Source organism: Sycon ciliatum, chromosome 9 (assembly GCF_964019385.1).
Source record: "Sycon ciliatum chromosome 9, ocSycCili1.1, whole genome shotgun sequence".
Taxonomy (NCBI): Eukaryota; Metazoa; Porifera; class Calcarea; order Leucosolenida; family Sycettidae; genus Sycon; species Sycon ciliatum.
The window spans coordinates 15824089-15839088 of record NC_088651.1 but is presented as its reverse complement, the minus strand read 5'-3'; the positions used below and the strand labels follow the sequence as shown (position 1 = coordinate 15839088).

The following is a 15000-nucleotide window of genomic DNA, read 5'->3' as shown; positions in this document are numbered from 1 at the left end:
CGATGTGCTGCATGCACTAGGATATGCTGTACTACAAGTAGAGGCACGGTCCGCGTGCGCACTGGAACTGAAGAAGTGACAAGTCAGTGAAGAACTGGCCCTGTTCCAGTCACCAGCGTGTTCCCGTTTTGCGTTGGTGTGTAGATCTACCATGGTGTACTTATGGATGACTTTTTTGATTGTATTCGTCGAGTGTTTGGCGCTCTGCGATACTAACTACTAGTAGGAGAGTAGTTTTGCGATTTCGATCGTGTTTTCGCTCAGTTTTGCTTGTACCAGGAATATAGCTTGCTGTAGCTGCCGTCGATATCTGCTAGTGATGGTGTCTGGAGAAAGTTGTAGCAGCGATACGAGTGTAGTCTCATTTTTTGTATCGAAAATAAAAGTGTCCATCGCTGAAGCCATTGCAGTATTCACTCTCCCAGCAGCAGCAGCGAGAGGGAGCGCAGCGATGGCCTGGAATCATCGACGCAGGTGAAGTTCCTCACCCAGTGACTATTCACTCTCCTCTCAATCACCAATGCACCCAGTGGATGCGAGCAGATAAGCGAAAAGTACATGTCCAGATTTGACAATTTTTTGATGAAGTTGGGCATCTGATATTTACTACGCAATATGGCTCTTTTCCGTCCATTTTGGTGTTGTTCAAGCATGCAACTGGCTGTACACTAGAGCAGTACTCCTGTCATTTTGTGTCACAAAAGCCAAGGCTAGCAAGACTGTACACGATCCCACTGATCTAAATTGTCAGAAATATGGACAATTGACTCACAAACAGGTATTAGCAAGAGTCCATAAACATTGTTTATGCACTCTTGGTATTAGGTATGGCCTCTATCAAGAGTATGTTGAAACCTTGCCTCTATCTAAAGTTGTGTGCTCTACCAAAGTATTTTCTTACCTGGAATGGATACATTGATACCACCAGATTCAGAAACAAATTGCACATACAATATAAGTATTGGGTTCTGATTTTCTGCCCCCTTTTTATTTTTAAGATTTTTGAGCGTTTCCGTGATCATGCTAAAAAAGAATCCTTCGACACCTTCGTTCGTTTTAATAAAGAAGGTTCGAATGGGAAATTGAGACCTTCGTTTCACCCCTAATATACATGTACATGCGGTTCTCCATCACGAGCCCTGCGCTTACTGTATAAGTAGAAATTTGTCGTTTGGAATTAACTTTCGCTATGTTCGTTAGGAGGCGCGAATTGTTTGATAAGGAAACAGCATCGTTACCTTTCTGTGATAGGGCTCGAGGCTCTTCATGACACGTGAGATGCCGAATTCATAGTTCCCCTTGGCACAGTAGAGCGTGCTGTCCACGGATAATAATCACACACATGTTACAACATGATGGTCAGCGTACAGTCTTGTATAAACCTAGAACCAGTCAATGAAATAATAACTCGGTGCTAAAATAAGAAAAAAATTATGATAACACGCGAAAGCGCTAAATACAAGACTAAAAAAAAAGAAGAAATCATAAACCACGTAGCACTAAAAGTGCGCCAAATTATAATTTTTAAATAATGACTTGTATATGCATACCTGCACGCAAGCAAATGTGCACGGTTGACTATTGACAGGCCATGACAAAAAATCAAGGCTCGGAAGCCGAGTTTTTGGCATCCGCAGGAACGCCACAACCCTCTAGGATCAAGTCGCAAGTGCAGCTCCTAAGCGGTGGGAGGTGAGTAGATCAGACCCACCACAGAGTGGTCAAAGACCGAAAATTCCATTCACTGCATCCACGAGGCCATGACAAGGGGCGGTGACAATGATGCTACAGCAGAAGCCATGGCAACCAGACCAGTCTAATACCATCCAGTTGCTACTAAAGACCCCGATGTGTTCTGTTCATGCATGAGAGTTGTAGATTGAGATAGGCTACGTGCTTCTTTGGTCTTGTTTTGATTTGCTTTAGCTCGTTGCCGCAACAGCGCAACGTACACTTTAAATGCGGGTAGAACAGGAAAAAAATACTTCAGTTTTATCAGAAATGTGGGAGCTGGTGAGAGCAAAGGTGTAGCATTTCATCGAAGTCCACTGTGTGCTATGCCCATGACAGAACACATTACACAGGCAATGCTATTCAGAATGTACTGTAGCAGTAGGCTCTATTTTCGACCTCACGGGATCTACAGTCTACCTGCTACTGATAGACGGAACATACGAAGATAGCATCAACAAATTAGAGGGAAGTAGTGTGCACTGTAACTCACCCGATGACCAGGTTCACAATGCACAGATGGTAGAGTTTGCTGTCTGGGTCCTCATATGCAATTTGTTCCTGCCATGCATCAATAAGAATGCACATGCATATCCAGCCAAACGCACATGCGTGCACGTGCACGCAAAACGACACACACACACATACACACATGCACATATACACAAAATATGGGCCAAGGTCAGGGTAACTTGTCTGTGGGGTTGTGTTAATATTTTGAAACATGATGGAATGAAGAACTTATGTCAAACACGTTAACGTTGCTCCTCATTCATCAACTGGTGGCGATAGCATCCTGTTGAAATTTGCAATCGCACTTGCTTGCCGGTCTAGTCCAAGCAGTTGGTGAGCAAATGAAAATCCCGAGATAAAAGTAAGTCGACAATTTTCACTCTCACATAATATTTTAGCTGGCTGCGGCCGCACTCCTTTTGGCTTACTATATAGCCAGTTGCTAAAGCTGGCTGAGGTCTTACAACATTGGCAGTCTGGAGACTCTTTCAGAATTGGCTCAGTCGCCACGTTTGAACCGCAAGTGCAACGACCTTGCATTCTTTGCAAGCCTGCAAACTGATGGCGAGATGGTGGCGAAGAAGACATTGTTGGACCTGGCAACGGCAGTGCAACAGTCGTGGTCAGCGTATCCAGCAGAGCGTATGACAGCTGTCTGGAGAGGGATGTGTGCCTGATTCAAAAACATTGTTGAAACACACAGTGGTGACAAACGGGTCACGCTGCCCACCCACGTTCCTCCAAGTGCCAAAGTGACAGCCACGACTGTTCCTTTCCCATCTCTGCCATACGCCAAGCGGAAAAAGTAAGAGATACTCAGTCTCTATTCCAGCAACTACACTGTATACACCAGCGAATGTCAGCTCAAGTGATACAGAGCCAGAGTCGGATAAACTGAAGCGTCAGTGCAAGAACGCGCTCCGTCACTGGTTTCTTTTGTACACTTCTTGTAACTTTGCTTCCTTTCTTCGACTTGCCTCATCAGATTCCATCACTGAATTATTTTTCTTGTGGCGGACAGGAATCCTGTATCATGCTTCTTCACTATGCAGATTGGAAATTTTACAGAGCGATAAAATAACTCCTGTTCTTAGTTGCGATAGATAAGCGAGAATTGCGATGAAACGGACGTGGTACGCACACATGCATTCACGCACACATGTAGTGTAAAGTAAAAGTACCGTTGATCCCCCCCCCCCCCTCCCCCCCCCCCCCCCCCATGTCGCTTCCCAGCTGGTTTGTCGGCAGTGGCGGGAATTAGATCAAGGCTGTGAAGTGCAGTACGATGTGCAACAACGTGGAGTGTCAGACTAGATGTGCTGGATTGAGCACATTTTCATCCTGGATTGGCACATATTGTGTACAGCAGGGGCAAGCGTCGGTTCAACATCGTATTTCGTTGTATACGCCGAAATCGCTTCACATGTAGAAAATCGGCAGGAGGCGGGAATGTGAGAGGGGGCGGATCAATGGTACTTTACGGTACGTACACGCACAAGCTCCCATATGCAAGCGCGAACGCGCGCGCACACACACACACACACACTGACACTAACACTCGCTTGTTAACCATAATTTACCTCCTCCTTCTCTATCCGCCTCATCAGCTCCTCGGCCTATTGACAGCGGGAAAAGAATGATGGTGGAGAACAAACTCAGGCACATGGACTCACTCTTCACCTGACGATGTAATTGCATAATCTCTATAGACTCTGATGATGTAACTCTATAGACTCTGATGATGTAATCGCACAACATCTATAATCTCTAATGATGTAATCGCATAACCTCTCTACACTCTGCTGCAGTGGAAACAATTATGAACACTCAGTGACCGAAAAATGGACAGACACAGTCTCACCAGCATCGCCCGCCCCAGGCATAAGACCTGCATGAGTTTAGTAAAGGGCAGTGGTATCAATTCCGATGCGACAGACAAAGCACACACTGGCATGCATGCATTCACACACACACACATACACACACACACACGCACACACGCACGCACACACGCACACGCACACACGCACACCATGATGACATGCACGTACGCATACACCTGCATGTGGAAAGCACAATCGGAAAGAAAAAAACCCTGGACAGGCCATCTCGACTTACCTCTTCGTTATGGCTCGTCATGATGTACGACACACAGAGATTTGCCAGAACAATTGCACTGACTTGTAATAACTGTTTTTATAAACAAAAGGAGGAGAGTAGAGGGTAACAATAATCATTCAATAGGTAATGGAAAACTGAAAACACAATAGGTACCCAAAAGAGACATACTCCAAAGTTGTAAATATTTCAGCACCAGATTCAATATTTCCATCTAGAAACTGGTGGTGACTGTGGTCTGGGATGCAGAGTACACACTGCTGCAGTACTTCCACGCTGCTGCACAATTGTGCAACCTACCACACCAGCAGCAGCGAAAGCAGCAGCGGCAGAAACAGCAGCAGTCCAGCAGTAGCAACAGAAATTTCAACAATAGCAGCAGCAGCATAAGTAGCAACAACAGCACTAGCAGAAGTAGGAGCAGCAGTAGCTGTTGCAGAAGTTCACATGTACATGTAGGTTCTTCGAATTTCATTGGGTTACCCTCACAGGCTTAAAACACACACACACACACACACACACACACACACACACCCTTGGGGTGGGCGCATTTGTGGAGCACACTCAGCAGCAACTGTGTTTGGTGCCCGTCCACTCAGAGCACATGACAGAACTCAGGATCAAACAAAGAGATACAGCTATGGCTGTACTTTTAGGTTTCAGGAAGCGGGAGGTTGCTCGAAAGCTACTGAAGTATCATACTGATATCTTATGAACAGCTGCACCGGAGAATGAGAACATGCCAAAGAGCGTGATAGGAATATCACCTCAGTAGAGACCATTGTTGCATGTACATGTAACCATGTTCACCTGAAATTCCCTTAAAACCTGCATAACTTGAATAATTCTACACAAAAAGTCTGTTCTTTCGGCTTGCACTGTCTCGAGTTTGTTTGTTGACCATCTGAAAGCATAGAATGTTTGCACTACTCAGCATAAATGCTATCAGAATTGGTCAGCTGCACGAGTGTATTGAAAAAAACGAATCCATCCGGTCCAATACCATGCATCATCAGCTAGGCAAAAAAGCATAGCGTAGGGCCCCGAGCTTTCAAGCTCTCTCATTGCAAGCTGGCACATACCTCATCATAGTGCTTCTTCACGATGGGCTCGTAGAAGTTGATGGCTTCCTTGTACTTGTTGTCCTGCAGACACAGTCATAGCGCAACACATGCATAGACAGTTGCTTCACATCCAGGTCCCGGGGAGAGGTTGGAGTCGGAATGGCTGAAAGTGGCATGGGGACAGTGAAATCGACATGATCAGTACTGTGTTGCACACAGACATCGATGCCCTGCCGCAGGGATGGGTGGATTTGAGCTGGGAAGCAACATGGCTGCCCAGTTTGGTCCTTGATAAGTGTCTAATACATATCTCTGGACATTCAGTGGTAAGGGCCGTGTTTGCCGCAAAACAATGCTTACTATGCTATGCTGGGCGGATGCCAGAGCTGTGCAATGTGAGAAATCAATTTCCAGGTATTGCAGAACAGGGAAACATACTGATAGTCCACAACAGCGATGGAAAACCAGTCTGCACCAGTGAACATGACATGGTTCGCAGATCTGGGGCGGCACAGCGACAGGCTGCATACGTGACTCACGTACACTCATACCTCGGTTTTCCGGACGCCGAAGCTACGGGCACTTTGGTGAGCTTCAGTGGAAATATTACTAGTCTCTTGCCACGTGTGTGGAAAAAGTTACGTCATATGTCACATGTCTAGCCTTTCCCCAGCAGAAATGTATGTGATTCGAAGTTAGGGACATTTCAAAGTTACGGACAGTGCCCAGTCCCGGACCGCCCTGATAGCCGAGTTAAGAGTGTACTCGGATTACAGTGAGCTGCACTGTACATGTACAAAGCCATACCCACATGCACACAGTATAGTTCTGTTTCCACGCAGCAGGCCTAACACTCTATGCAGAACACGTCACGTGACCACCGAGGTATTACCTGCATGAAAAGAGTGTGAGCAACGTTCAGCTTCCACGCCTCGACATCCGTGCACTTGTCCACCGATTTCCGGAATATCTGCAGCAGCCAGAAGAGGGGAGAGAGGAGGGGGCAGAGGGGAGAGAGGAGGGGGCAGAGGGGCATATAGTTCACATGGCGGTGTTTATGTAGTTAAAATGGAACTCTGATGAATTTCCCATGAGGATCAGGAATGGTTACCTGGTACGTGAGGTTCATGTGGCAGGGGCATCGGAACTGGTGCGGTAGGTGTGGCCAAAGCTACAGGGCCATTATAGCACATGCCTGTTTTGCAGTCACACCAATGCAGAGTAGCTTCCAAAGCCTCTGTGTACAGTAATCTCATTATTTCGACATAGCAGCAAATGCGATTGCAGAGCTCTCAACTGATGACGTCATCACATAACTGATGATGTAATGGCACCACCTCCACAGTGCGTATAATGATCAGGGCTGCAACGGGTAGGGGTGTGGTCGGGTGGCGAGTTCGGGTATTTATATCCGGGTAGGACAGGCACTCTGATGGGTATTTTTTGACATAGTTTGAACAATGAGTGTGCATTTTCGTCCAAGAAACGTTTGGACTAAATTAAATGCTGGACTAAAGTCGATTTGTCCAGCTTTTCAATACACTCTTATGATCCATGGACGAAATTTACAACCGGACGAACTCCCTTTCTTTGGAGTTGCACGAAATTATTGATCGGCAAAATGTTCTGCCTGTACAGTATATATAAAGTGTGGAGTAAGCACGTAGCTGTGCTTTTTACACGCACCATTGCAAAAACACCATACTCCTACTACTCGATCGGGTTTTCAGGAGCAACTGCTACCCGAATACCCGCTCTAATTACGGGTAGCACGGGTAGCCTACTACCAAATGACACCCCTACAGTTGATTCTCACTGACCTTCTCCAAAGCTGGATAGTTAGATTGGTCCCAGTAGATCTTAGCCTGGTGCATCAACACGGGAACATACCTACAGGCATACATGTGGACATAGGTATGTGGATACATACACAGACACATACACACATGTACGCAGACAGACAAACACACACTCACACACACACACACACACACATGCAATTCCGAACACACACACACACGTACGCACACACACACGTGCTCACACAGCCACACAAACATACAAAGTTACAAAGGTACATCTGAAAACAGAAATAAACAATAAAAGGTAGATTTCATGGAATTGAAAGAACTTCACTTGCTTTTAAATACTTTGAACATAAATGTACTGATATAACTGATGTTGTGCTTAGCAAAACAGCACGCTGCTTAGTACTTACTGTTGCATGGCGGTATCATATGATTTGATAGCTCTGCGAGCTGCGTCCTCATCCGTTCCTCGCGTCTGCTGAACCTTCTTGGTATAGCGACGCAGTTCTTCGGCTAGCTCGGTTGCCATGTCATCGAATCGACTGTATGCCTGCGGGTGAAGAAGTAGAGAAAAATGAAAAACTGAGGGAAAGTTACAACTGTCATGGCTAGGGTGAAACACACACACACACACACACACACACACACACACACACACACACAACACACACACACACACACACACACACACACACACACACACACACACACACAAAATAAAACACGTCGCGGTATCATCTCAACTGACGACGTAATCGGATTACCCATAAACCTACAGTATATCATGTTATTTTTGGTGCGCTAGTATTTAAATTTCGGTACCAGTGACTTGCCAGGTTTCAGGCGTAATGTGGAATTAGGTGACCATCCTAAGCTTCACAAACAGTCCATACTCTTAGGTGTCTGAATTCTTTTTCCAAAATTACCCAAAATAAAATTACACCGAAAATAATGTGTTATCCCGTGAGTCAAACACCTCGGAATTATCTCTTGTGAGTATAGTTGATACCAGCACATGCATACATGTATATGCCTACAGGGATATACTATACCTCTTCAACGGAAGTTTGCTGCAGGATTAGAGTCTCCAAGAACTTGTACAAGAACTGCAGCCATCATAGATCAGAACAACACACAGAGCATGGATATGAGAAGCTTAATTCTAGTGCAGATTTTTACGGAGCAGCTTGAAAATGATAGAAAACACACATGACAGAGGGAGCAGTATTCCAGTGAATTCCTAACGAACAGTTTAGAGTGTATGCAGAAACACGTAAACACACATGTGTATACACACAAACACATATGCGCATGCACACACACACACACACACACACACACACACACACACACGCCCACACACACACACACTTCACAAAACTGACCGGTGACAAGAGTTTGAACGTCAAGTGTGCATTCTCAGCCAGCACATCAGCAGCAAGATCATAGTATTCATACTTGCAATACAATAGCAGAAGATTTCCGAAAGTTTCTGAGAAAACAAAACATCCAACACAACAAAACAAAGGGTGCCATATTATGAAGTAAAACCCGATACTCGGGGCATCGATTTACATGTTTTAAAATAAATACTTACATGTCTTAGGGTGAAAATTTTCAAATTTTGTTTTCCTCCAGAAAACAGTTCTTGGGACCTTACTTGACCTCTTGAAGGTGATACAGGGCAGAAAAAGTAGTCTACAAGTGCCCCAAACACCGCTTTCAAAATATGTACTTTGAAATAGAAAAATGACAGTTTTCGCACAGTCTGACACAAAGAGACAAACTATTACTTAGTGGCTTTTGTGGCGGAGCACAATACAACGGAACTAAAGATGTTGACACCGACTTGAGCATGTCAACGACATCAGTTCAAAGGCATGGCCCAAGTTCTTCCTGGAAAGCAACACGATGCGCTGGGCGGCGTTGCACTTGCATACTCTTTCGATTCTGGCAGTGACACTTTCGATCATCGCCTGCGTTTCCGAGATTGCGTCAGACGCCTCATGAGAGCTGAACGCAAGTAACGTCGTAAGGCAGCCGGTTCGCCGCCTAAATGATTATGTACTAGCCCACAACTTGTGCCTCTTCGCTACTGGAGACGACGGGGACGATTCAGCTTTACTGTCGACATCAACATCAATGAGATCCCAACAAATAATATTGTCAGCGTCGCTCTGCAGACCTGCCGCCACGGACTTGCAGACACCTGAACAAACCTGGGCCATGCACAGCGATCGTCTGGCCCTGCGAGCTGCTCTAGTATCACTAGATGCGGACATTGTCAGTCTTCGCTCCCCAGCTACTTGAAGTAGAACGCCAAACAAGTGTTTGAACAAAATTTGAGAAGATGATCGCCACATCATGAATCATTTGAATGAAGTGCAGAGTGAACGCGCTCCAAAAAAACATTTTTTTCATTTCGTCATTTCCCAACTTTTTTTACGAAACCCCAAAGACATGTTTTAGCTGATCGCGGCCCACATAGTTATAGCGGTTAAACAGCGGTTGTAAGTCTACTGCCCAATTTATTTTTAGGCCATTGATTTCGTCTATAATCGAAAACATGCGTGATATATGACAGCATTGCATGAGAGCTAACAGATGTGCTGGGGCCTTGTTTCCGTGGGTTGCATCAAATTACAAAACAAGTCAACTCCAGTTACCAACTCATATACTTGTACAGCACCGCGGGTCGCCAAAGAAATGGGGGCAGTGTTCTAGCCTAGACCGTTCTTATTTTCATGTATTACAGTCTATGCACTTTCGAGTCTCTGCGTATACACTGGTATGCTGTGCTTGGCGAGATTCTAGCCTGGTCGATCTTCGGCGCCCGGCAGTAGAGTAGAGATTGAAAGTGCTACGTGACAGCCAGCCCAGATGTTTGAGTCCAGCTGTCGTACTTATCCATTCACGCTTGAGGAGCGGTTCTCCTTCACAGTCTAATGATGCATCTACCAGTAGTGATAGTACCGGGGCCCTCCCTATCAGGGACCCGCTCCGGGCACAGAAACATCACAAGTGCGTGCGACACCAGGGGTCCACCAAACACACCCCATACTTTGCAGTGGGCAGAATAGATCCGAACGTCGATATCTGCGGTTAGATTTCTCTTTTGATGCCATCAATTTCAAGCCCTGTCAACAAGTAGTGCTGTGACGGCACACAGCTCAACATGTGTGCATATGCCATTAGGTTAACTCAAGTGTGTGCCAGTAGGGTATGTGATCTAAAAAAAGTCTCCCAGCACTGTACAGCTTGGCACGGACATGCCAAATACAAATACGCGTGCGAGTATGCACAGTCGTAGTCATATGACGTCAAACGCAACCAGACTTACCTGGTGGGCATATGGGCTGCTGAAGCAGAAATTGCAACTTCTCGAAGCCCTGAGACAGAAAGGGACAGAGAGAGAGAGAGAGAGAGAGAGAGAGAGAGAGAGAGAGAGAGAGAGAGAGAGAGAGAGAGAGAGAGAGAGAGAGAGATAGATAGATAGATAGATAGATAGAGAGAGAGAGAGAGAGAGAGAGAGAGAGAGAGAGAGAGAGAGAGAGAGAGAGAGAGAGAGAGAGAGAGAGAGAGAGAGAGAGAGAGAGAGAGAGAGAGAGAGAGAGAGAGAGAGAGAGAGAGAGAGAGAGAGAGAGAGAGAGAGAGAGAGAGAGAGAGAGAGAGAGAGAGAGAGAGAGAGAGAGAGAGAGGAGAGAGAGAGAGAGAGAGAGAAGAGAGAGGAAGAGAGAGAGAGAGAGTGAGAGAGAGAGAGAGAGAGAGAGCGAGAGAGAGAGAAAGAGAGAGAGAGAGAGAGAGAGAGAGAGAGAGAGAGAGAGAGAGAGAGAGAGAGAGAGGAGAGAGAGAGATAGATAGAGAGAGGTTAGTTGCCTTCAATGGTGTTCTACGCATGTCCAGAAAGTGAACACAAGATTCAGAGCAATCTCGGACAAGTATTGGTGAAGCATCAGATTCTCTTGTTGGCCTGAGCGGATGTTAGCTCATTGCGCGAAATCACGCAATACCTGTACATTTTCGATCTGCGGGATGAAGATGACAACGTCCATGCATCAGGTATCAGGGGGTAGTAAGATACTGGTATATTACTACTCCACTCCTCAAATCGTGCTGTCAAGCGTATGCGGGGGAGTGTAGCATGCCATCCCTTACACTTTCCAGCTCAGGGTTACCCTCGCTACCAATGGACGAAATTTCAGGGTCACAGCTTGCGCAGCGGCTTTGTCCTGTTCGAATGGCCACTCGACATACTCAGCACAAATTTTCTATTGCATGCATGCACAAAATGTTCAACTTTCGTATTTTTGGCGACTTTACCACCGTCGTGGAGGCTGGTTGGTGAGGAGCAGGTAGCCATCCCTTGTAGAATCAAACACATAGTTCCACAGTGTGGCTGATTCCGCAAGAGCCAGGTCCATACGAGGAACATTCGCTTTGTCTTTTGCCATCGAAGTAAGTCACTTTCCTTGTTCTCGGTGTTTTTTTACGTTCAACGTTTCTGAGATTTTTGAATTATTCACTTTTCATTCTTTCAAACTTTATTTCTTCATGTTCACTGCCTCACTTGCCTTCTGATCTGGAGAATGTGATGGAGGTGACTGTTGGTTACTGCCTGGTATAACGGTTGTCGTGCTGTTGCTGTATTTCCGTCCTGCTCGCGACGTAGATCACTAACAATTTGAAATCACATGAATTGTACTTACCGTCGTGCGTGCGGTATTAGGAAACGCTGTGCAGATTGGATCATCGCAATGTATCTATATGTGTGTCTAGTCATCCTGTGCCACGCAAGAACTCCAACCAGACGCATTCGTCATCGGCCCTGTTGATCGATTGTCCACTCGTCTTTCCTTGAAGAACGATCGATCAAAAAAATCGAGCTCGAGGACTTTTTGCAAAAAAAACGCTGAAAAAAGGAAGAAAAAAGGGTGCTCAGAATGAGATTCGAGTACACAACCATGGTCCCAGCAGTTTATGTGGATGTCGCTCATAGATGCTCGATTTCGCGCAATGTTGTCACGAATTACTGTAATTTCAGAAATTTCAGGTGCACAATATTTTCGGTGTGAGTGTAAAATGCCAGGTTAAAAAAGAATGTAAAGTTTGAACGTCCAGGTTAGGTTAACAGAAATTGAAAGTACTTCAAATACAAAGAAGCATTTCCCTATTGGATTATGTGTGTTAGCAAGAACCCATAACCCCAAGTTATGGATTCTTGTTAGTGTGTTTGTTCGGTGTATTGAAATGTTAGGTATGAGACAGACGCACGGAAAAGTACCCAGAAAAAATACACCGAAAATTTACAGAATTTAATCTCCTGTTTCGTGCCGAAGCGGATAGGCGAGAAAAGTAGAATAAAAAACAAATAATCTGTTGCGTTTGTCTCCAAGGACAGGAACTAGGGTACACTCACCATTGTTGCTTTGGTTGGCATATTCATGATAGCATCGTTGTGCAAAGAGATCGGGTCCAGTTCCTCCACCGATCTCGGTGGTATGTCAGTTAGGCATTTGCGGGCTTGCGTAGCTACAGCAGAGCAGACACATTACGCTGGGTTTGGTCAGGTGTAGGCGAACACATAAACAGAAAGGCAGTACAGTCGACATTGCAAATAACGACTGCGGACATAACGACAATTCGCGAAAAACGACAGAATGTCCATGCCCAGAGCAAAGTCCAATCTAACTGAAATGCATATGATGAGACTTCGGGTATAAGGACCTTTGCGAATAACGAATAGTTTTATGATGCCCCGCCGAGTGTACCTATACGCAAAGTTAACTGTACATCTCTCAGGCTGCTCATACAGTGAGTGCACCAGTGCACAGTATAATACTGCAGTCCAGGTGCGTGCGCCGGTGCCCTTCAAGGGGGGTTCCGGGGGGCCTCCCGCGGGAAAATTCAAAAAAAAAGAAGCAAAATCCTGCATTTTGAGCGAAAAAAGGGGGGGGGGGTTCCGGGCACCCAGGAACCCATACGGCGCACGCGCCTGTGCACGGTAGACTAGTGCACGGTAGACTAGACCAGATCAGGCAAACATCCAGTACATGCAACAACGCTGAGAACACTCAATCTTGGGACAGAACTGTTTCATCATTTTATGCTGAGAACACTCAATCTGAGGACAGAACTGTTTCATCATATTATGCTGAGAACACTCAATCTGGGAACAGAACTGTTTCATCATATGGCCCAATATCTGAGAAATTCGACCTTCCGGGCTATTTTGGTGAAAATGACTTTTTCATTGTAAAATGATTTCTGACCTGTGTAGAGTATTTTGACAACGTTTCACGGATTTCAGACTAATATTCATCATGTAGCAATGCATTTTATGAGTAGGAGTCAGATTTTGGATTTTGCACATCTTAGCATTGATTTTGAAAACTCAGCATGGTTGGTACTACTGTTTGTATCCAAGTTGTAACAATAACAGAAAACAGTTCAGGACTACAATAGAGTGTCTAAGCACTTCTTTTCCAGCTTTCACTCTGTTGGTAGGGTAGCTGCGACAGCAGCAACGGCAGTAGGAGCGGGGCAGGTGATGTCTCTGTTCTCCTCGTGACAGTGCTGACGAACCTGCTTGAAAAGGTAGTCGGCACGAGCGTGTGACATCCCGGCTGGTTGCAGGGCAGGTGGAAGGACTTCCGTCTTCAATGTGCTGATGTCAGCATCCGGCTTGATAATCGACATGGTCTTGTCAGCCTCCGTCGATGATCCAGACATCTCCACCATCCCAGGCTTGTCAGCTGAGAAGTGGAAATTCTGGTATTTCGTGATGTTTTTCACGGGCTTGAAAACAGTGGAAAGGTATGCATCCCACTGTCTCCAATCCCATGAAAACAAAACGGCCTTGTTGAAGGCTGCTGATTTATCTGTTGCATCAGCTAGCTGCTGAAGCGTATCGACGTCGGACTTCCTGTAAGTCTGCTTCAGCAGCCCAAAGCCGCCATCGACAAAGCATCGAGTGTGCCCAACGCGCATGAAGCACAGGTCGATGGATTCGTTGAGCCCCACAATGACTCGCCAGCAGAGGTACCCAACGACTGTTTTGTTTTTGTTTTGTCCGCAGCAATTGTCGGCGTGCAGACCGATGTCGTGTGCGCCCTTGGCATGCTGCTGAAGATGGAAATGGAGGAGTGAGACCACTGAGTTTGGCCCATGGCATTTGCTGCCATCAACTCCGATGGTCTCATTTTCGTCAAACAAATAGTTGTGCTGTGCTGGCACAGCCTCCGCTGCAACACCAAAAATCTGGATCCGGCGCGGAACTTTGAAATACAATGCACCTACTTCCCGGGCATGGTGTGGAATGTGCGCCTGCTGGGCAAAGTCGAACGTGAAGTGCTCGTATGCTGGCGCTTGCAACTCACTTGTTTGCTGTTCAGCTATGGCATCCTTTGCCTTCGCAATGCAGGCCCTGTAATGATCTCGCGCAACATTCGCCTTCTCCATGTGCGCCTTCAACTCTTCCACTGTTTTTTGTCTGGAAATTTCCGTTCTCGCTCGGGTGATCTTCGACTGCATGTCTGAACATTCTCCACACACATCTTCCTTCGGAGTCATAATCAAAACATCTGGAGTTTCTTTCAACCATAGTTTGACAAATGTCTGGTAAGAGACAGTGCCTCCGGCATCTACGTACTTCTGGTGCACCAGCTTCTTTGTAGTGATGCATGGCAAGTAAACTGGTGCTGGAGTGTTGTGCCCTCTGGGTGCAGCAGGCTGTGGGAGACCATTCACCACAGCGTAGTTACGAATGA

The 15000-nt window shown here is 46.0% G+C and overlaps 1 protein-coding gene across 1 annotated transcript in view; it reads right to left on the bottom strand.

The window, feature by feature from the left end:
- Nucleotides 1-15000, bottom strand: part of LOC135825274 (intraflagellar transport protein 70A-like) — a 32983-nt gene that overhangs the window by 4408 nt on the left and 13575 nt on the right. Inside the window, exons 11-22 of the mRNA XM_065338013.1 lie at nucleotides 12651-12763; nucleotides 10575-10623; nucleotides 8620-8726; nucleotides 8287-8340; nucleotides 7645-7784; nucleotides 7247-7316; nucleotides 6319-6396; nucleotides 5445-5507; nucleotides 4363-4434; nucleotides 3825-3860; nucleotides 2225-2292; nucleotides 1239-1317 (exon numbers count right to left, since the gene is read on the bottom strand). Coding sequence (XP_065194085.1) covers nucleotides 1239-1317; nucleotides 2225-2292; nucleotides 3825-3860; nucleotides 4363-4434; nucleotides 5445-5507; nucleotides 6319-6396; nucleotides 7247-7316; nucleotides 7645-7784; nucleotides 8287-8340; nucleotides 8620-8726; nucleotides 10575-10623; nucleotides 12651-12763 — 929 coding nt within the window. The remainder of the gene's footprint in view (nucleotides 1-1238; nucleotides 1318-2224; nucleotides 2293-3824; nucleotides 3861-4362; nucleotides 4435-5444; nucleotides 5508-6318; nucleotides 6397-7246; nucleotides 7317-7644; nucleotides 7785-8286; nucleotides 8341-8619; nucleotides 8727-10574; nucleotides 10624-12650; nucleotides 12764-15000) is intronic.